At 40.0% G+C, this 23,301-nt stretch overlaps 1 protein-coding gene across 9 annotated transcripts in view; it reads left to right on the top strand.

The window, feature by feature from the left end:
• syne1a (spectrin repeat containing, nuclear envelope 1a) overlaps positions 1 to 23,301 on the top strand; it is a 273,050-nt gene that overhangs the window by 37,325 nt on the left and 212,424 nt on the right. For 8 of the 9 annotated variants that reach the window (XM_057822040.1, XM_057822043.1, XM_057822038.1 and 5 more), the window contains 19 exons: positions 1,621 to 1,789; positions 1,871 to 1,967; positions 2,484 to 2,689; positions 2,984 to 3,148; positions 6,122 to 6,274; positions 6,420 to 6,563; positions 6,685 to 6,855; positions 6,925 to 7,083; positions 12,004 to 12,168; positions 12,346 to 12,480; positions 14,807 to 14,968; positions 15,046 to 15,254; positions 18,366 to 18,465; positions 18,609 to 18,773; positions 18,859 to 19,026; positions 19,342 to 19,506; positions 19,794 to 19,934; positions 20,011 to 20,171; positions 20,256 to 20,412. In XM_057822040.1, the coding sequence (XP_057678023.1) occupies positions 1,621 to 1,789; positions 1,871 to 1,967; positions 2,484 to 2,689; positions 2,984 to 3,148; positions 6,122 to 6,274; positions 6,420 to 6,563; positions 6,685 to 6,855; positions 6,925 to 7,083; positions 12,004 to 12,168; positions 12,346 to 12,480; positions 14,807 to 14,968; positions 15,046 to 15,254; positions 18,366 to 18,465; positions 18,609 to 18,773; positions 18,859 to 19,026; positions 19,342 to 19,506; positions 19,794 to 19,934; positions 20,011 to 20,171; positions 20,256 to 20,412 (2,992 nt within the window). The remainder of the gene's footprint in view (positions 1 to 1,620; positions 1,790 to 1,870; positions 1,968 to 2,483; positions 2,690 to 2,983; positions 3,149 to 6,121; positions 6,275 to 6,419; positions 6,564 to 6,684; positions 6,856 to 6,924; positions 7,084 to 12,003; positions 12,169 to 12,345; positions 12,481 to 14,806; positions 14,969 to 15,045; positions 15,255 to 18,365; positions 18,466 to 18,608; positions 18,774 to 18,858; positions 19,027 to 19,341; positions 19,507 to 19,793; positions 19,935 to 20,010; positions 20,172 to 20,255; positions 20,413 to 23,301) is intronic. The other variant, XM_057822039.1, reaches the window with a different exon arrangement.

Here is a 23,301-nt window from a genome sequence, read left to right as displayed (position 1 = left end):
TTTGGTAAGAAGTCATATTGGACCATGAAAGGAAGTGAGAAGAGGAGGCGTAACCCGATTTAACGGAACGAACGGTCGGGTTGCAAGGCCGGAGCGCTGGTGGAAGATGACCGAACAGATGATCAGGAGGACGTCCAGGATGCAAGGTGTGGGAAGTCTGAGTTGGACGATCGGGAGGATATCTGGGATGCCAGGTGATTAACGACCAAGTGCGACGATCAGGAGGACGTCCAGGATGCCAGGCGGCGGGCGATCGAGCAGAACAATCAGGAGGACGTCCGGGATGCCAGGCATTGGACGACCGAGCAGAATTATCGGGATCACCAGTATAACAGATGATGTTGTTGAGTCTGTTTTACTCGTTCAGTAGAGTTCGCGTTGCCGTGTTCGGCCGCTCGTGTCTGTCGTGACTCTCTATTGTCTCGTGATTCAGCCGGAAATGGGCGCGGCTAAATTAGTTCCCCTCCAGGGAAACAACATGTCCCACACAAGTTTCCTAGGTGAACTCTGTTATGAGGTAGTGGTCACTACAAAAGAAAGATAAAAAAAAAATCTATCTTGATGATCCGTATGGTGATGAGGGAAAAGTTTACCCCATCTGCCAAGACAGCTGCGTCAGCCACAACAGCGTCATCTCTCAGTTCATTCGTTTAGTTATGTGTAAATAAATTGTTACTTTGCTATCAAAAGCTCTATTGGTCTTGTTGTTTATGTTATTTTGTAGAAGGAAAACATTATTCAGATGTTTGGGATGTCACAAAAGCAAAAAATAGCTGTGTTAAAGACAAAGTTTGAAATGTATGCTTTTACAAAAAGCTCAATTTCTCTTTTTTCATCAGAAATTGGAAAATTGCTCAAACTAAGCTATTTTCTAATGCTGATTTCTAAAGAATGGAAAAAGATATGAACTAACTTTTTTTTTTCTGCTGAAAAAAGAGAGTCTAATCTTTCTTTTGGTGTGATCCCTTTTTATATAGCAATAGAACAGTATTTTCTGTGGGCTTTGCAAAATCAGTCAAAATCCAGTAAAACGGAGTGAACGGCCTCGCGCCGGTGAAAATGGCTGGGAGTGAATGAGTTAATACTCATGGTAGTGTAATTCCATAATTATGATAGTCTTAAGACAGTCTTATGACGCTATTGTCAAATAAAGTGGTACCAAATACCATAACTACCAATGAATGAAATAAATGGAACAGTAACTGAAGAAATAATTAACACAGAACATGAATTTATATTGTTATTTACATATGTAGCGCTGCAATGCATGCTAGGAGGCATATTGGACGACAACAGTGTTGGCAGTAGAGGTTGACTGTCTACCCCAAGGGAGCATTGAGGGCCAAATGAAGCTTCTTAAGCAATGAAGCTTTGCAGCCAATTGGTTCAAAGCTTCATGGTGGTTCATATGAGCTTATGACAGTTTTATGATGCCGCCGTCAAATAAAGTGTTACCGGTTAATATCTTTTGGGGTAAATATCCCATAATACAGTGAGTACAGGCTTATAGTCCAGTGTGGCTTATCTATATACAAATGCCAAATTTTCGTATCAAATTTGGTGGGTGGCGGCTTAAAGTCCAAAAATTGGACTTTAATTGACCATCTGTCTTTCCTCCAGGTTAAACTTCCTTTCCACATCTTGCAGCGTCCAGCTGTCTAAAATGGAATTCCTGAAGCACAAACACCACATGGAGGCCTTTCTCACAGAAGCAGAGTCCAAGCTCAAGTCTTGGATTGTAAAATACGGCCGACAAGAGTGCGTGGAACAGATGCTACGCGATTACGTCGTAAGCCCCCGAACGGATAGTATCCCATCCTTTTTTGTTGAAAATTGGGATTTACAAACTATCATTTTATGTCTTCACTAGGTTTTTGTGGAAAAGCAGTATTTCTTTGAAAATTATAAAACCCTGTTTCAGTTACTGAAAAATGCTGCGGAGGTTTACATCAGCGCCGATAGCTCAGGTAAGGAAAGCTTTGGCTCACATTTTGAGTGCACTGCGGGGAGTGTTTTAATTATAATGCTCTGAAATGAAAATTGCAGGGCATATTTCCCCAGTTTAAGTCTTCAACTGTCACCTTGTGGGTGGTGTATTTCTTTGAATGTGCTCCTTATGATTCACAATATATTCACCAAACGTACGCCCTCTCAGCTACAAGCAGTCAAGTTGTGTCTGCTTCCACGTCTGCAGGCGATACAGCTAAATGAGCTTTCTCCACTCGCTCAGTAGGGAATACGACCCCATTTGCTAGTTCAGGGGCGTCGCTCCATATCCGCGGGTCTCCGAGCACAAAAACGGGACGAGAGTTCTGATTTCGTTGTCACGTTTCGAAGGTTTGTGACAGCTGTGGGCGATACAAAAGCCATAGTGAGAAAGGAAAACACCTGAGGTTTAAATGGTAGACCCCACAAATGAGATGCACCCACCCCAGAACCTGTATCCCTTATAATGGGTTTAACGTGAATGTCCCGCTCCCCAGCTGACGAGGGTGAGACAGGGGTCACCCGGCTAGTGCGGGACGTGTCCGCCCAGTGGAGAAGTCTTTCCATGGAGGTGCGCAGTGTAAGGAGCATGCTAGAGGAGGTGCTGTCTAACTGGGACCGCTACGCCTCCACGGTGGCCTCTTTTCAAGCCTGGCTGGAGGACGCAGAGGAAGCCCTGAGACAGCCGGAAAAGACAAAGCAGGTAGAATCCAACTGAGACACCAAGTTTGAAAGTATGAACTGAACTCATTGACTTTTACTGAGAATATGTAATTTATCAAATTGCCTACAACCCCATTTTGAATTAGTCAGCCAATTACTGTCTTTCATTGTTTCTTCATTTAAATCCACTGCATTGTCTCTTTTTTGATGAGAAGTCATTTCTGTTTCTCTTAATTCTTGCATGTCTGCTTCTTTCACTAAGTGGTAGGCTTTTTTTTGTTCCTCTAATCGCCTTTTCTTGTCTCTTCATCTCTCCCCTCACGCTCCGTTCCAGGAATTCTTCAGGAATCTCAGCCACTGGATGGATCAGCACGCCGCCATGAACGACGCGGGGAATTTTCTTATCGAGACGTGCGACGAGACTGTGTCGCTTGAGCTCAAGCAGCAGCTGCTTCTTCTGAATGGACGCTGGAGAGAGCTTTTTGCTAAAGTCAAAGAGGTAGCTGATTATTATTGGATTTAAATTGACTGTATTTTCCAGATGAAAAGGTAGTGTTTTTTCCATTGTTTAGCTAGGCTTTGAGCCTTATACTCAGGTTCGGAGTTGTTCAGAAGTGATACTGAAATGATCTGGTTTGAGATCGAGTTTGATAAAGAAGTTACAGTGGGGCAAATAAGTATTTAGTCAACCACCAGTTGTGCAAGTTCTCTGTAATTGTAATTGTCAACATGGGTAAACCTCAACCATGAGAGACAGAATGTGGAGAAAAAAAACAGAAATAACATTGTTTGATTTTTAAAGAATTTATTTCCAAATTAGAGTGGAAAATAAGTATTTGGTCACCTACAAACAAGCAAGATTTCTGGCTGTCAAAGAGGTCTAACTTCTTCTAACAAGGCTCCACTCGTTACCTGGATTAATGGCATCTGTTTTAACTCATTATCGGTACAAAAGACACCTGTCCACAACTGCAGTCAGTCACACTCCAAACTCCACTATGGCCAAGACCAAAGAGCTGTCGAAGGACACCAGAGACAAAATTGTAGACCTGCACCAGGCTGGGAAGACTGAATCTGCAATAGGTAAAATGCTTGGTATAAAGAAATCAACTGTGGGAGCAATTATTAGAAAATGGAAGACATACAAGACCACTGATAATCTCCCTCGATCTGGGGCTCCATGCAAGATCTCACACCGTGGCGTCAAAATGATAACAAGAACGGTGAGCAAAAATCCCTGAACCACACGGGGGGACCTAGTGAATGACTTACAGAGAGCTGGGACCACAGTAACAAATGTTACTATAACACAATGTGCCGCCAGGGACTCAAATCCTGCACTGCCAGACGTGTACCCCTGCTGAAGCCAGTACACGTCCATGCCCGTCTGCAGTTCGCTAGAGAGCGTTTGGATGATCCAGAAGAGGAATGGGAGAATGTGTTATGGTCAGATGAAACCAAAATAGAACTTTTTGGTAGAAACACAGGTTCTCGTGTTTGGAGGAGAAAGAATACTGAATTGCATCTGAAGAACACTATACCCACTGTGATGCATGGGGGTGGAAACATCATGCTTTGGGGCTGTTTTTCTGCAACCGTGTAAAGGAAAGAATGAATGGGGCCATGTATCGAGAGATTTTGAGTGAAAATCCCTTTCCAAAAGCAAGGGCATTGAAGATGAGACGTGGCTGGGTCTTTCAGCATGACAATAATCCCAAACACACAGCTAGGGCAACAAATGAGTGGCTTCATAAGAAGCATTTCAAGGTCCTGGAGTGGCCTAGCCAGTCTCCAGATCTCAACCCCATAGAAAATCTGTGGAGGGAGTTGAAAGTCCGTGTTGCCCAACGACAGCCCAAAACATCACTGCTCTAGAGGAGATCTGCATGGAGGAATGAGCCAAAATACCAGCAACAGTGTGTGAAAAGCTTGTGAAGAGTTACAGAAAACGTTTGGCTTCCGTTATTGCCAACAAAGGGTGCATAACAGAGTATTGACCAAATACTTATTTCCCACCATGATTTGCAAATAAATTCTTTAAAAATCAAACACTGTGATTTTCTGTTTTTTTTTTTTTTCCACATTTTGTCTCTCATGGTTGAGTTTTACGTATGTTGACAATTACAGGCCTTTCTAATATTTTCAAGTGGGAGAACTTGCACAATTACTGGTTGACTAAATACTTATTTGCCCCACTGTACTAGTATTACATTAAAGCCCCTTTCAGACTTATGTAGCTCATATCTTTACCCTTCTGTATGTATTACGATAGGAACTATGTTCTAGGTTCGGCTTAACCGGTTTAGATACGACTGACCACATCAAACATCAGATTTACGCAGTTGGAATCCTATTTGCGTATATTATTTTTAAAAAAATGAACAATACAATCAAACAATTTTAACAATTACCACACAATGAACTGGTAATAACAAACCAAATTTTAAAATAAAAAAATAGTCTTGGGTTGAGTCTCAAATCAAGTCAAAATCGTCCAATATTAGCTGCAATGGCAAATAATTCAATATCTCCAGTTTTACTATTGTGATAGTTTTTTTTTCAGTGTTTGTTGGAGTGCACTCTTTGAAAAAAAAAAAAAAATCACACAATCCTACCACACAGACAGTCCGTCTGTTATTCCAGAATTGTCAATGTTCTTGGTTCTTCAAATCACTCTGGATAGCTCGCCATCTTGAATCCTCGCTGATGATCTTTTTTTTCCAGTCAGCAAAAAAAACGGTATTCTGTATTTCTGTAAATCTGTATTTCACAAGGGTCCTGGGTTACAAACTTTTCAGTTTCATTTTTGTTGTACAAGTTTAAACATTAATCAGTAATCACTCAAAAACTACTACTCATTTCAAAGCATTTTGTATGCAATAAATGACACATTTTTCATAACACAAAAACGTCAATTACATCTTTTCCTTTCGCTTGGAAAATATAGTTTATAACATTTTAAACAGCAATACATTTTAATAAAAACATCTCACTGAATAGTCTTCACTGACAACGCCTGGTCCTCTTGCTCTCACACAAGGCTTTTGGCTTGCATGCTGCTTTCACACATGCCACGTTCCGGACATTATACTCGGACAGGACCCAGTTAATGTCCGTGTCATTTCTGTGTCCGTCGACCCTGGAAATTGTTTTCAGACATAAAGGCTACATGTTTAAATCCTGGGAGTTAACCGGAGTTCAGCGTATGTCTGAAAGGGGCTTAACAGATACCTATTTACCAACTGGTCGAATTTATACCTGGGAGCGACTTTTTGTCCAAAAAATACGGGGATTGAAATAATTCTATCAACGTTTGTGGTTCAATACAGATTAATACAATACATTACAGTATCCTGTCTGTGGTTCGTAAAAGCCTGATAGACGGTCACAGTGTCTGCTTATTACTCAGTGTGCTGTAGAAAATCGGGTCCAATATCGACCGAAATGGTATTCACTGTCCCATTTATTGTAGCATGCCCAAGTTGATGAGTTGGAAAAGTGGCGAAAAGACCATCGAAAGACAATGACGACTTTGGCAGAACTGTTGGATACAGCGGAGGCCAGGCTCAATGCTCCTACACAAGTGTCTTTCCTTGGTGTCCGAGCATTTCTTCAAGATGTGGAGGTGAGAAAAGACAGCCGTAAAATATATGGACGATTATATCTTGAGAAACAACCATCTGGTCCGGATAGGCTTGAAGTCGTGACAGCCTCGTGCTATGCCTGAAAGTCCAGTAACATGACCCCATCCACTGAACCACTCATTTCAGAATACCAAGCAAAAGGTTGTCACCATGGAAACGCAGTACAAGCTAGCCGGCCGCAGCGCTCATCTACTCGCCAAGGATGCTTCGCGTGACGAGGCCGCCGGGGTCATCGCGGCCATGACGACCGCTAAGAGTCAGTTGAGTCGGGTAGGTGTTAAACAGAGCCACGTGGACCCTTTGCCATTCTTATTGAGCATTTGATTCAAAAAATAAAATATATACTCTTCTTTTTTTGTTTTTTTATTGCCCTAAAAAATTGTACTTCCAGGTGAGAGAGCGCTGTCCCATCTTAGTGCGCGAATGTCACAGTCTTCTGCCTTTGCTGGAGGAAATGGAGAAACACATCTCTGTCTTTTATCAAGCCCTGGACCGTGCCAGTCGTATTACCGCCAGGGACGCAGAGACACTTAGCCCCACCCTGCACAGGCAGAAATGGCAGGTCCGTAGGATGAGACACATAAACAGAAAGATGAAATCTTACTGTCAACTCTTTGTAAAATGTTCTCAGGAGTTGTTGAACCAGCAGCAGAGTTGCAAACGCTGTCTGGCGGTCATTGAGAGGAACCATCACACGGTGCAGAGGTTGCTATCAAACACTAAAGTGCTTCGAAACTTGGATACCAGCTTGCTGCAGAAGAAAGTATCTGAAGTACAAAGCTCAGCACAGGTTAGAATTAATGTTGCTGTATCAAGTTCGGTTTCCAACCGCTGGTTGACCTACCCAATATGGCTGCTAGCTACGCATACCGCTGTAAGATGATGATAGACGTCCAATGGCATACCGCAAGCAACACCTCCCTTCCGCTCATTAATATTCATGACATTAGCTACTGTTGCAAGCCACCGTTTGTCCCTAATAGGAAATGAATGTAAATCGTGTACGAAAGAGATGTTCACAGAGCTAAACCTACCAATTCTCTCCGAAAATGATGTCCCTGGTGGCAAATTCACTGGCAAAGATGTGGAAGAACATAAAAATGTTAAGTTAAAGAGATGGTTTGAGTGTCGAAGGCTGAAAAAGACGAAAAAAAAACGAGCCGACCTAAGCATAGCCTTAGCTTTTTTATCGACGTGACTTACAATGACATTCTCCTGTTTCAACAAGCTATCCTTTACCACCAGCCCTGTCTTTCTTATATATTATATCCTCTGGTTGTCCTACGTCTCTGACCGTTCTTGGGGGTAATTTAGTTAGTTTTGTGTAGCGATTACAAATGCTATTCAGTGACAGCCAACAAACACTTTTTATTTTTTCATTGTTAACAAATCTTAATTCTATAATTTATTTACACTTCCCCCTTACTAAAGTTTTTTTTTTTTTACAACAGAAACGGTAACAATGGCAGTCAGATACCATTTTAATTCTTTTCAGGTCATTCATTGTCAGACAGATGCAGCACGGCACGTCACGCCAAAAAATAAGTTAAAAATATCAAAATGGCTTACCTCTTTGTCCTCTGAAAGACAATGCCAACCAAACAAAATGTTTACTGCATAAATGTTTCCTGCCGAGCTGGCGTTAAAAGTCCGCGCAAGTTGATTCAGTCTTCACATTTTCTCCTCTGAGTTTTTAGTTTTGGGAAACGTATGAAGAAAACATCCTTAATATGTCGTAATGTCTAGAGTCGTTTCTATAAGTTCCAAAAAAGCAATGTGTGATCAGCATGTTTGTTTTTGAAAGATTACCCGAGAAAAGTAGCCTAATTTACATTGCTTCTATGCGAGGGTGGGTCTATAATGTCCCACTTATACTTTACGTCCGCTTTACGATGCGACGTCATGGTCTAAAAATAGCAGTAAACCATCGTGTATGTGCTGGTCGCACACTGCTAAAATGATACGCTCCTCCATGTTGATAAAGTGTGACGTGTGAATGTCAATTTCCGGGTTGGCCAGTGTCCTTGCAGTTGATTTGTCGATCAATAAATCCGTTTCTGATTGATTGTAGTGCCAGGTGACAGCGACAGAAATAGAACAAAACTCCCATGTTAACCTAATTTCTAAGAACAGTGGTATGAAAGTATCTGAACCTTTTGGAATTTCTCACATTTCTGCATAGAATCAACATCAAATGTGATCTGATCTTTGTCAAAATCACAAAGATGAAAATACAGTGTCTGCTTTAACTAAAATCACTCAAACATTTATAGGTTTTCATATTTTAATGAAGATAGCATGCAAACAATGACAGAATGGGGAAAAATAAGTAAGTGAACCCTCTGCCTAAGGAGACTTAAAAAGCAATTGAAACTAATTTTTACCAAAAAATCTAAGTCAGGTGTGTGCCCAATCACTGATGAGTGGTTTAAAGCTTCCCTGCCCACTATAAAACACACACCTGGTAAGAAATGTCTTGATGAGAAGCATTGTCTGATGTGCATCATGGCTCGGTCAAAAAGCTCTCTGAAGACCTGCGATCAAGGATTGTTGATTTGTATAAAATTGGATAAGGATGCAAAACCATCTCTAAAAGTCTGGATGTTCATCAATCGGCAGTCAGAGAAGTTGTCTACAAATGGATAGAATTTGGCACTGTTGCTTCTCTCCCAAAGAGTGGCCGTCTACCAAAGATGATGCCAAGAGTTCAGAGCAGAATACTCAGAGAGGTAAAAAAGAACCATAGAGTATCTTCTAAAGTCTTACAGAAATCACTGGCACAGTGCACATATCAACTATATGTAAAACTATGGCCAAGAATGGTGTCCATGGAGGAAGCCAGTGCTGTCTAAAAAAACATTGTTGCACGTTTAATGTTCGCAAAAAGGCTCGTCGACACTCCACAGAAGTTTTGGCAAAATATTTTGTAGACTGATGAAACCAAAGTTGAATTTTTTGTGAGTAACACACAACGTCATGTGTGGAGGAAAAATAGAACAGCGCACCAACATCAGCACCTCATCCCCACCGTGAAGCATGGTGGGGGGAGCATCATGATTTGGGGCTGTTTTGCTGCCTCAGGGCCTGGACAACTTGCAATCATCAATGGAAGAATGAATTTAAAAGTTTATCAGGACGTTTTGCAGGAAAACCTGAGGCCGTCTGTCAGACAGTTGAAGCTAAAAAGAGGCTGGATGCTGCAACAAGACAATGATCCAAAACACAGAAGTAAATCAACTTCAGAATTGTTTCAGAAGAACAAAATACACGTTCTGGAGTGGCCAAGTCAAAGTCTAGACTTGAACCCCATTGAGATGCTGTGGCATGACCTAAAGGCAACGATTCATGCCAGACATCCCAGGAATCTGATGGAAATACAGCAGTTTTGTAGAGAAGAATGGGCCAAGATTAGTCCTGATCGATGTGCCAGACTGATCCGCAGCTACAGGAAGTGTCTGGTTAAAGTTGAAGGGGGGGGGGGCACAAACTAATAAATGTGATGGTTCACTTACTTGTTTTCCCCCCTTCTGTCATTGTTTGCATACTATCCTCAATAAAATATGAAAACCTATAAATGTTTGGGTGGTTTTAGTTAAAGCAGACACTGTTTTTTCATCTGTGTGATTTTGACAAAAATCATATCACATTTGATGGTGATTTTATGTAGAAATGTGAGTATTTCCAAAAGGTCCAGAGAAGTATACTGGTTGATGTCAAAACTGATAGAGAATAAAATGAGTTTATAGTTTTATGCATTTATTATGAAAGTATTTATCGGTTAAACAGTGAAAATAAGAGCAAAACTTTGCATGTCGATTTACAGTGCGCCGAATCTTCTGCTTGTGCCCCTAAAATTTTAAGTTAGAGGCCACTGTGCTCCTAGTAAAAAATGTTAATCTGGAGCCCTGACATCAATGGACAGAAACTTCGGAACGAGCGTGTAACTGCGATGAAGAAAATTTATTTTATTATCGTTCATTTAATAATTTATACATTTCATTGATACCTCAAAATACTTCTAAACTGCAGACATGTTGGCTGTGAGCCAGTAGTGTTAGCGAGACAACGTCAGCCAGCGTGTTGATTCTCGCCTTGTTTTGATTACGTCATTAAAAGAGGACTAAGGTTCTTCTGCCTCAAAACCGAAAACCGATAATGCATTTAGTGCTGCAACAACTCATCGATGAACTCGAGTATTCGATAAGAAAAAAATATTTGAATTGTATTTTATTGCTTCGAGTATTCCTTTAATTAAAGTGGCGTTGTAATGATTTATTTTGTAAGTGTTTACAGTTAGTTTTATTGATTAGAATGGATACACTGTCCTCCGGTCTGCCTCATTTCACATGGCTGAATCCAACTGCCCCCTGTTAAAACCAACGTAAGCAAAGTTTTTGTTTGGGCTAATGTTTTTAATGCATTCGTGATTTAGTTTTTAGGTATATTTAGTCATTTTTAGTGGGAATATGAGTGAACCATTTGTTAAGAGCATTGTAAAAAAACTAGGGCTGTCAAAATGATCGCGTTAACGGGCGGTAATTAATTTTTTAAATTAATCACGTTAAAATATTTGACGCAATTAACGCACAAATGCCCTGCTCAAACAGATAAAAATGACAGCACAGTGAAATGTGTACTTGTTGTGTTTTTCGGAGTTTTGTCGCCCTGTGCTGGCGCTTGGGTGCGACTGATTTTATAGGCTTCAGCACCCATGAGCATTGTGTAAGTAATTATTGACATCAACAATGGCGGGTTACTAGTTTATTTTTTTATTGAAAATTTTAAAAAATTTATTAAAACGAAAACATTAAGAGGGGTTTTAATAGAAAATTTCTATAACTTGTACTAACATTTATCTTTTAAGAACTACAAGTCTTTCTATCCATGGATCGCTTTAGCAGAATGTTAATAATGGTAATGCCATCTTGTTGATTTATTGTTATAATAAACAAATACAGTACTTATGTACCGTATGTTGAATGTATATATCCATTTCTTGTCTTATCGTTCCATTCCAATATTAATTTACAGAAAAATATGGCATATTTTATAGATGGTTTGAATTGCGATTAATTGCGATTAATTACAATTAATCGCAATTTTTAAGCAGTAATTAACTTGATTAAAAATTTTTAATGTTTGACACCCCTAAAAAAAACCTTTAGCATTTTATAGCTTTTAAGCTAGCTGACTTTTGCTATGTATAGCCAATTGCTCTTTTGATAGATCCTTATTTATTTGTTTTTTTATACCGTTTGAGGCTCATCCCAGGTATTTAAATTTTTCATGTTCCTTATCTGATTACTCGATTATTCGGACTAACTAGTTCATCGATTAATCAACTACTAAAATAATCGATAGCTGCAGCCCTAAATGCATTTTTAGCTATTTTCGGCCAATAGTTTTTGGCGCCGAATTTTCTGTCACATCTCTAATTTTTTCCAAAAACATGGTGTCGTTACACTATTGGTATAGTCTGATACCGTACAGCCGTGTGTCAGAATCTGTATCGGGAGCCAAAAAATGGTATCTGTGCAACATTATTTAGAATTCACATCACCGCAAAGCCCGTAACGCTCTTAATGAGATTACAAGACGATCAAACGCGCCCAGGAGGTTGCGGCGAGGAGCCTCGCGTGCCTCGTTAATTTCACAGAACAAATATTTTAACACGCTTTTTGACTGCCACTCTGTCTCGCCCTCATCCCAGGCTCTGCTGAAGGAGGTCTCAGAGTGGAGGAGAAGGGAAGAAGCCAACAACTGTCTGAGGAGGAGGTTTGAGGAGTCCCGACAGGATTTGGAGGGAGTGCTGAAGAGAGCGCAGGACTGCTTGGGGGAGACAGGAAACGCTGAGGAGTTGCTGAAAAAACACACGGTGAGTGCACCTCTTAACTTACTTAATTATGCACACTAGGGATGACATCAGAACAATCTGATTGGACGCTTCTCAACTACTTTGAGACAATGCCTTGACATCATCGCAACATCATTGCTTTTCTTGCCTTGACATTTTAACTTCTCGAAGTCTTTTTATTTTCCTTTTGTCATTCAGGATTTTTTAAGCCAACTTGACCAACGTGTACTCAGCGTCTTTCTGAAGGCATGTGATGAATTGACTGACATTCTACCAGAAGAGGAGCAACAGGGTCTGCAAGAAACAGTCCGCAGGCTACACAAACACTGGAAGGTCAAGGAGTTAACATGTTTTTCCACTTAAATTAATTGCAAAAATCTGACTCTGGGGTGCCATAACCGACACTTCATTAACTCAACTTTACCACGTAGTCTTTTATGTGCCTTGCCACACGGGACTCTACATATAAATTACTTGAAGATTGACTTTCTTTGGTTTTTTTGTGGGGGTGTGGGGTTCTTGGATGCATTAACTCAAACAAGCAAGCTTGCTAAGTTGTACTGTACATCCTAGTGTGGCAGAATGCAGCCCAAATAGACTGGAATTCTTAATTTTTCACAATTATTAATAGTTGTACACTAAGCATGTGCCGGTATGATAAAAACCACATGTGTATGACTCATATCATGTTTACATTTAACACACACACTCTCTCTCTCAACACAGACAGTCACTAGTTAGAAAAAAATACAGGCTGTATTACGAAAATGTTATTTTAAACAGATGTTTACAGTGGCGGAAGACTTAAAAAAACGTGGGCTAATATTAGAGACATGCTAATTAGCCTTGTTATCTGCCTCGTTAACAGGCTTACGTTATAGTATGCTTTACCACCGCTAGACACACTAAACACACTGGAGTTAACTCTCGTAGCTAGTGGGAAACGTTCATGACAGCGTTTAATCATCTTTATTTTGTATAATGTGACGTGTGGTCACGTAAATGCGAAATCATATTGGAGGTATTGCGTCCTCTGGCAGCCACCCGCCGTAAAAATGTTTTACATGTCGGTTGGTCTTCCTCTTCTAAGCCACGGCCGTCTGTAACTTTTTCGAAGCCGAAGTATTCCCATACCAGCGATTTCATTTTCTTCGATGGGTTAAAAGTTCAGGAGTTTCACCTCCTCCAGCCATCGTGTAGCACAGCTGACTCACTGAAACTGAGCAATAACTGGGGGAGGAGGGTTGTGCCTTGCAGCTGCAAGCAAGGGAATTCTCCCTGCATTTTTGGGACATGAAAAATAGCTAATATGACGGAAAATTTTAGAGGTTGTGAAACCGCGACGTTTTCATACCATGATATACCTTGAAACTGGTAACCGGCACATGTCTATTAAACACACACTGCCACAGCAGGAGGTCCATCTGCGCAATTCTAGTTACAAGTTACTATATCAAACGTACATGAAAAAATAGCCAAATACTGTATATTTTCAAAAAGTACTGTAATATTGTACACTAGGTAAATGTGAATATGTATAGGTTTAAATAAAATGATGTATGAAATATAGTATTGAGGCATACTTGTTAAACCTAATGAGCTAGAATTCACACTCAAAAATAATTTCTGTGAATTATCACAAAGGAATACAACTGTAAAATCAAACATACAAAAATCACACAAAATTTATGTAAGGGAATATATAAAATTACTTATAACTATAAAACAGAAAGATAATCTAAAAAATAAATATCATAATTTTCGGACTATAAGCCGCTACTTTTCCCCTTCATTTCAAATCCTGTAGCTTATAGTCCAGTGCGGCTTATTTGTTGATTCATTTGTGTTAATATCTAACACTTTATTTGAGAGCGGTGTCATAAAACAGTCATAATTATGACATGACACTATCATGGGCATTACTGTAGGTGTCACCATGCAAATTACGTCACAACTCCATTTATGTCCAGCTCGGATCTTTTACACTATTCAAAAGTGAGATCATTTGCTGGATAACACTTTATGACATCTATTATAAGCATTCATTAATGCTCATGACCGTGTCATGTCATAATTATAATTGTCTAATGATAGTCTTATGGCGCCACTGGCAAATAAAGTGTTACTAAATACCATAACTAGCAATTAATGAAACAACTGGAACAGGAACTGAAGCAATAGTTAGCACAGAAAATGAATTTGATTGTTATTTACATCTGTAGCGCTGCAATGCATGCTAGGAGACATGTTGGACAACAACAGTGTTGACAGCAGGCGGCAGCATAGGTTGACTGTCTCCCCCTAAGGAGCAGTGATGCAGCCAATTGGTTCAAAGCTTCATGTGGGTTCATTTGGTCTTATAACAGTCGTATGATGCCGCTGTCAAATATAGTGTTACCGGTTAATATCTTTTGGTGTAAATATCCCATAATACAGTAAGGACAGCTGCGGCATATAGTCAAGTGCGGCTTATCCATGAACAAATGCTGTTTTCGTGTCAAATTTGTTGGGTGGCGACTTATAGTCAGGTGCGCCTTATAGTGCGAAAATTACGGTAAATAATATATAAGGAATGAGTATTTTCACAAGTTTGTAAACATGCGCAATAAAATATAAAAACAATTGCCTCATCTAAAAATCATTTAATGCTTTGTCACAGGACATTCAAGGCAAAGTGCCACCTCACCTGCTGCGTCTGAAGGTTGAGGTAGAACAGAGTCGAGTAGATGCTGTTCTCCATGAGTGCAGAGGAGAGCTGGACAGGGAACTCCAAATCTTGTCTGCCTCCTCCTCCAGCGAGCATGTGATCAAAGAGCACAGAGTGAGCATCTCTTAGCAACAAAACTACCGGAAAAACAATTCCTGTGCTCTGCAACGCTTGTTCGTTCTTATCTGCAGACGTTCTTCAGGGAACGCAAACCTTTGGCTGCCTGCAAGAAGCGCATTAGGAACATGGAAGATCTGTGTCACGAGTTGCCTGACAACGATGCGGCTTATCGAACGCTGGAAGCCACCAGGAGGGCCGTAGAGGACGTGACGGAGCAAATCAGGAGTACAAGCATCCAGCTGGAGCAGCATCCTGATCAGTGGAAAGAATGGAATGATAGGTGTGCATGAAATTCAAAGAATGTTATTTTTCTTCTTAAAATTCCATGATTTAATTCATTTGCTTGGATAAAATTAAAATGTCTTTGATGGTTAATGCTGCCTGGTCAAAAAATATATAGCAAGTGAAGTAGGGGGATACCTAAAAGTACTATAATGCAGTATTTAGAGTTCTTTACGTTCGTGGTTCTAGATACAGTGGTACCTCTACTTATGTACGTCTCCACATACAGAATTTTCAGGTTAGGACACGCTTTAACAGGAAAATATTGCCTCTTGTTATGAAAGAAATTTCAGGATACGAAAGACAAAAATACAGTATGGCTGGTACTCGCAGCTCCAAGAGTTGACTGAATGTAAGATACATATAGCTGTTCTGCCATTGGCTGTTGCCTAGCATTCCCGGCATCCAGTTGCCGAAGACGGATCTCTACTGTAAGTGTGTGTATCCCAACGTCCTCTTCATTTGCCCCTTTACAGCTTTACATGAGTATCTTAACTTTTATTCTTAACTCTATTCTTGCTTTTTTATATTATGCACAACTGATTTGATGTCTATTGTGCAATAATCTAATTGTAACATGTATTTGTTACATGTTTTGATGCATTTTTATGTATTATAAAAGCTTTGTCTGAATTTTGGGGGGGTTGGAATGGATTAGGGCATTTACATGGGCAACATGTCTCTAGTTACAGAATTTTCAAGTTACGAAACTACTTCAGAACCGAGGGGGTAGGTTTGCATAAGGACGGAAGGGACATAACACTACCAACTTTTCAGGATGCTCAAATTGTCTCCACCAACTTTCAAGCAACCTTATAACATAACTCATACAAATGAGTTCAGTTATCAAGGTTATTTAGACTGTCTTCCCATATTTTGTAAGGATAGAATTGACCCTACCAATAATAAGTGAATTATTTTCATTGTGTTAAGACTAGGGCTGTCAAACGATTAAAATTTTCAATCGAGTTAATTACAGCTTAAAAATTAATTAATCGTAATTAATCGCAATTCAAACCATCTATAAAATATGCCATATTTTTCTGTAAATTATTGTTGGAATGGAAAGATAAGACACAAGATGGATATATACATTCAACATATGGTACATAAGGACTGTATTTGTTTATTATAACAATAAATCAACAAGATGGCATTAACATTATTAGCATTCTGTTGTGATCCAGTGATCCATGGATAGAAAGACTTGTAGTTCTTCAATGATAAATGTAAGTACAAGTTATAGAAATTTTATATTAAAACCCCTCTTAATGTTTTCGTTTTGATAAAATTTGTAAAATTTTCAATCAAAAAATAAACTAGTAGCTCACCATTGTTGATGTCAATAATTACACAATGCTCATTCATTGTGCTGAAACCCATAAAATCAGTCGCACCCAAGCGCCAGCAGAGGGCGAAAAAACACCAAAAAACACAAGTAATCTGTTTGAGCGGGGCATGTGCATTAAATGCGTCAAATATTTTAACGTGATTAATTTAAAAAATTAATTACCGCCCGTTAACGCGATAATTTTGACAGCCCTAGTTAAGACACATTTAATTTTTGAGACACATTTATCTGTTTTCACTTTTCTGAATGTGCCGGTCCATTTTTTCCCTCTCAAATGCACTTTTGATTTCCTGATGACTTGCATTTACTTAAAATGTATTTGTTTATTTTCAACATTATTTATTTTAAAATATTTTTATTTGTAGCCTATGACAACTCATACATTAATAATCATAGTCGAGGTAAAAAGTATGTAAGTATGTTCAAATATTGCAATTTAAATTAGCGAATAAAATCCCGATATACAGGTATATTCTGGAACTTTTCAAAATGTTTCCTTTGTAGTTTTTGAAAGCAAAGGTTTGGATCGAACAGTGTATCACCTGACCAATACACATGAACGTTTTTATAAGGCAATACAGATTTGTGATGCATTTATTAAGTAGCCGAACAAATTAATTAGGTTCATATTTGTGAGAAATGTAGCCCTGACCCCCATTCACCCAATCAGTTTGGTCTGAAGGAATCTGACCTTTTAGCCAGATTGCCGGAATCACGGCAGCCGAAGCCAGAACCGAGCTAGCGCAATTCCAACGACCTGGGCCAGCGGAACTCCGACCACGCGTTCACCTTATTCTTAACCTGACTCCATTTTGAAAGCTGGAAAAAGGCTTCGAAACACAAGTTGACAGGTCTACAGCGATCAAACGGCAAAGCAAAACAGCAAAGAGACCCAGGTTAGGATGCAAACTGGATCCAGGATCACCATATCACAAGTCAACAAAAGGTTCCCGGGAAAAATGACAGCAATTAGTTAAACATTCAGTCTTTAAAGGCTCTGGTGTGGTGGGCTGTGTTTAGGATTATTCTCTGTTGTGTGTTGGGCGGGAGAGTTTCGGCCACTACAGTTGTCAGGGCAACGAGAGTTAAGGATTTTGCCATCCTCGGTGCCACGTGAGTGCTGAGTGTTCACTCCTCGGTCGCAGGTTCCTCCATATCAGATGTTCCCTTTGGCAAGACAAGATGTCCCACCATTTGTTCTGGACTGTCCGTAAGAGCTCATTAGGGGATTTGGTGGTGCAGACGTGGGCTTGTAGATGTCTTGCCTATCACCTGGTTGTCAGCGTCAATCTTGCTCAGTCAGCTGCATGACGCGCGCATTAGGCTTCCGGGGTCAGAAGGCGTCCGGTATCTTTCTTTCCTTATCTACCCTTTGTCTTGGCGCTGCCAGTTCTAATCATTCCAAGTCCAACTGTTCATGTTATGAACTATATACTGCTTGTTTTTCTTAAACTATCATATAAATGCTGTTTATTTTATATTGGGTGTGTTAGAGTAATACAAACAGTCAAACAGTAAATACGAGAAAAGATACTATTCCCTGATTGATTATATTAAGTGTGTTAGAGTAATACAAACAATAAATAAGAGAAAAGATACTATTCCCTTCAGGTCTTATTAATATCCCGTCCCCAGCAAAAAATGTTCATGCAGGTTATGCTGTTATACCGTCCCCACTGATGTTGAGACCAAACCTATGTCCTTGTTCAGAACCAATTAATTTCGTAAGTACTGCAGTAACTGTTTTTCCCCTTGCAGATTTTGTGAGCTTTCCGACTGGCTGTCATCGCAGAAAAGACACATAAAGGATACCGCAAGAGCTTCCGGCCAACAGAAAGAAGTTGATATGGCTGTGCAAGTGAGCAAAAATGTTGTAATTTGCATCCATAGTGCTGTAGTTCACAACTAGAACAATAACAATGTGGTCCCATAACGACTATACATGCGCATTTGAAAGTCTAGGTTGTGGCAACAGTTTGTTGATCTTGAAATTGATTTTAGGCGTTGCGAGAAGCTGGTGACTCCCGAAAAGAAAGCCTTTTGTGGCTTCAGAGTCAGCTCTCGAGCCTGACTGATGTAAGCTCTGAAGTGGAGATTAAAAGGCAGCAAAATGCTCTGACCAAACTTTCAGCTGACTTTGAGGAGCTGTTGTCCTCACTGTGCCAGGTATTGATTGATTGATTGATTGATTTTTTAACCAACACGCCCTACCTCTACTTCAGTTTGACCCCTTTGCGTTCCTTCCTTCCAGGGAGATGGTCAGGGTTCAGGTACATTCCAGATCGAGGAGCTCACAGAGGAGGTGCTGGGCGCTCTGGAGGAGGTCCTGAGAGCGGGGAAAGAAGCCGAGGAGCAGGTCAGCAGGATCTTGGATGCTGAGGATGTGAGGGAAGCACAGGAACTTTTCCTAATTCATCAGGTAGGCATACAGATTGGCCTCAGATGAAGCTTTAAATAAAGCAGGCTCATTATTTGACAGAAACAAGAAATTGCCACTTTTTTAATTTTCTGCTTTTCTGGTAAATTTGACAAGCTGATACCAGACATTAAATGTACAGTAGCCATCCTACTGTGCGCTCAGTCCCACCCACTCAGCCGCAGCAGTATGGACACACACAAATAATGTTTATTGTGAATTTGATAGTATGAACCTGCATCTTAAAGTAGCATTTTTTTGCGTGTAGACAAAACATAATAATATATTTTTGTGTTTATTGCATATATTACATTGCAGCAACACCTAAAACAACTCCAGGCTCTCAGAAGAGAGGCGGATCTTTTAGTGTCCCACTTGCAGCAGCTCCATTCGGGAGAGGCATTGAGTTGCTCGGTGCATGAGCTAGAGGAACGTGTCCGAGAAACTGACTGCCAGTTCAGCGCCAATGAACACGGCCTGCAGGTAATCCAAGCCTGTGTGTTTTCTTCAGACGTGATCATTTGTGCCACTACTCTGTCAACACACGCCCTGCCGGGATCATCGATTGGTCCACATCTAGGCTTAACCAGCTATTGATTGTTTTGCGGTTTGGTAATGTTGTTTGGATACTGTCAAAGCCTGTTTCAATCTGGGAGAGGAACATTCAGACTGGTTGAAAATTCTGATTAAACTTTTTTGTCTTCCTTTTCAGGTTTGTGTTACATTTTAGTAGTCTAAGTTATCTCTAAATTATCATATTTGATCTCTAGGCCACTCTGAGCTCTTGGCTGAATTTTGAAACTGAGTGGGAAACACTTCAGGTGTCTATAGGTGACATTACAATTGAGCTACACAAAGAGCTTATATTCAACAGCCTTGACAGCCTGAGGAGTGAACTGGATCACACCAAAGTATGTACATGACCACATATGAATATATTTTTCATACACTCACTATTTCTCTTCTAATAAGTCTATTTGATTGAAGGAGCTATTCATCAAGCTTGAGGACTGTTGTGTGAGAGCAGACGTCCTCCTGGAGGAGGCAGCGGATCTGCAGCTCAGTCCTAAAAATCAAATTGCAGTACTACATCAAGCCCAATCGACTAGGGAAGCAGTCCAGCAGCTTCAAGACCACCTCAACAAAAAGTCAGTCACTATAAAAGCACTAATATTTTTACCTTATTTGGAGTATGCCCTTCTTAAGACATTCCGTGATCTATTTCCCTCCAGTGTTGTCAAGCTAGAGAGGACGCGCTCCTCATGGGAGCACTTCAACAACCAATCTGTAATGTTCTCGTCATGGATCAATGAAAACCAGAGAGCTTTGGATGATATCAAGCATACCATGCCCTCAGATCACTTGGACGAACACATCAGCACTGTTGAGGTGTGTAAACTGGTCGCCGATAAAAAACGAGGCACATGCAGACATTAACTTTTAAATGTATGTCCTACACTTTTGGCACCCCTGCAATTCTGACAGATAATGCTCAATTTCTCCCAGAAAATGATGTCAATCACAAATGCTTTGGTAGCAAGATCTTCATTTATTTTTCTTGCAATGAAAAAAACACAAAAGCGAATGGGAAAAAATGAAATCATTATCATTTTACACAAAACTCCAAAAATGAGCCGGACAAAAGTATTGGCACCCTTTGAAAAATCATGTGATGCTTCTGTAATTTGTGTAATTAACAGTACCTGTTACTTACCTGTGGCACAAAACAGGTGGTGGCAATAACCAAATCACACTTGCAGCCAGTTAAACTGGATTAAAGTTGACTCAACCTCTGTCCTGTGTCCTTGTGTGTACCACATTGAGCATGGAGAAAAGAAAGAATACCAAAGAACTGTCTGAGGACTTGAGAAGCAAAATTGTGAGGAAGCATTGGCAATCTCAAGGCTACAAGTCCATCTTCAAGGACCTGAATGTTCCTGTGTCTATCATGCGCAGTGTCATCAACAAGTGTAAAGCCCATGGCACTGTAGCTAACCTCCTCAGATGTGGACAGAAAAGAAAAATTAACGAGAGATTTCAACGTTCATTTCAAGATTGTGCGGATAGTGGATAAAGAACCTCGACTAACATCCAAACAAGTTCAAGCTGTCCTGCAGTCCGAGGGTACAACAGTGTCAACCTGTACTATCCGTCGGCGTCTGAATGAAGACGGACTCTATTGTAGGCTCCCCAGGAAGACCCTACTTCTGACCCGGAGACATTAAAAAAAGCCAGGCTGGAGTTTGCCAAAACTTACCTGAGAAAGCCAAAAACGTTTTGGAAGAATGTTCTCTGGTCACATGAGACAAAAGTAAAGCTTTTTGGGAAAAGGCATCAACATAGAGTTTACAGGGAAAAAAACAAGGCCTTCAAAGATAAGAACACGGTCCCCACAGTCAAACATGGCGGAGGTTCCCTGATGTTTTGGGGTTGCTTTGCTGCCTCTGGCACTGGACTGCTTGACCGTGTGCATGGCATTATGAAGTCTGAAGACTACCAACAAATTTTGCAATATAATGTAGGGCCCAGTGTGAGAAAGCTGGGTCTCCCTCAGTGGTCATGGGTCTTCCAACAGGACAATGACCCAAAACAACACTTCAAAAAGCACTAGAAAAATGTTTGATAGATAGCACTGGAGACTTCTAAAGTGGCCAGCAATGAGTCCAGACCTGAGTCCCATAGAACACCTGTGGAGAGATCTGAAAATGGCAGTTTGGAGAAGGTACCCTTTAAATCTCAGAGACCTGGAGCAGTTGGCCAAAGAAAAATGGTCTAAAATTCCAGCAGAGAATTTTAAGAAACTCATTGATGGATACCAGAAGTGGTTGTTGGCAGTTGTTTCATCTAAAGCAGACATGTCCAAAGTCCGGCCTGGGGGCCAAATGCGGCCCGTGGTCAAATTTCATCCGGCCCCCAGCCTCTGTCATAAAATCAATAACGTCTGGCCCGCACACAGACTTAATAAATATGTCATCAGTACTGCAACCAGCATATGAAGTAGCTTACACACGAAATGCTGCTCCTCATTTACCCACTAAAAGGCAGCAGCACTTTAACCCTTTATTGCCAAATGAATCACATTTGATACATCAAAAATTTCTAATTTAGAATTTTGACATTTCTTTTCGGGAAAAAAAAAAAAAAGATGGATGCAAGTCAACACATGCATCTGTAGGTTGCATGAGAAAAAAACATGATTTAGCATGGATATTAGAGCGCTTATTACACATATTCATTTTGACTTTTCTTTTTACAAATTTGAAAAATAGGTTTCATAAGGACCTTATTTTTTCAAATTTTGGGATTCTCTGATAATTGCTTCATGTTGCAGGTATTTAAGGGTTAAGCAACATTACTCCGTGTGACCCATTACTTCCATTTTCTAAAATGGTGACAATTAACAAAAAAAAAAGAAAGTTGACTGACGGATGACGCTTCAAGGATAGGTGGAAATTAGACTATTTCTTCGCTAAAATACGCAACAACTGTGTCTTGCCTCATTTGGAAAGAGACAGTCGCTGTTTTTAAAGATTTCAATGTGAGGCCATATTTCCAAACAAGACAAGCTGACATGTACGACAAGATTACATGGAAGATAAGCAGTGGGAAATTGAAGTAACTTCAAGCTAGTTCAATTTCGCAGCAGTAGTCTTTCGCAAGAGCCTGAGAGTTGAAAGAGAACGCCACAAAGGCTAGTTGTGAGATTGTTGAAATTATTCATTTAAAAAAATAATAAAGCAAATGCGACACACTGAATTGCTTGCTAAATTTTGCTTAAATATATTGTTCTACGTAAAAAGGATGTGAGCCAAGGTCGGCCCCCCACATTTTTACCACGCCAAATCTGGGCCCCTTTGCAAAAAGTATGGACACCCCTGAGCTAAAGGTTGTGCTACCAAATATTAGGCTGAGGGTACCAATACTTTTATTCGGCACATTTTTGGAGTTTTGTGTAAAATGATAGTGATTTTTTATTTTATTTTATGATTTTTTATCTTTTTCTCCTTTGTGTTTTTTCATTGAAAGCAAAATAAATGAAGATAATACTACCAAAGAATTTGTAATTGCAATCATTTTCTGGGAAAAATTATCTGACAGAATTGCAGGGGTGCCAATACTTTTGACCGGCAATGTATACATATAAACCAAGGGGGAAAATGATCTGTCTGCAAAATTATAAATAAAGTCTGACCACTTTTTATTAATCTGTATATTAAACTTGGTGACACGCGCAGACTTCAATCTGCCTATCCATCAATAAAAGATTACGTTTAATTT

Source organism: Corythoichthys intestinalis, chromosome 19, assembly GCF_030265065.1.
Source record: "Corythoichthys intestinalis isolate RoL2023-P3 chromosome 19, ASM3026506v1, whole genome shotgun sequence".
NCBI lineage: Eukaryota > Metazoa > Chordata > Actinopteri > Syngnathiformes > Syngnathidae > Corythoichthys > Corythoichthys intestinalis.
This window is presented reverse-complemented; position numbering and strand designations above follow the sequence as displayed.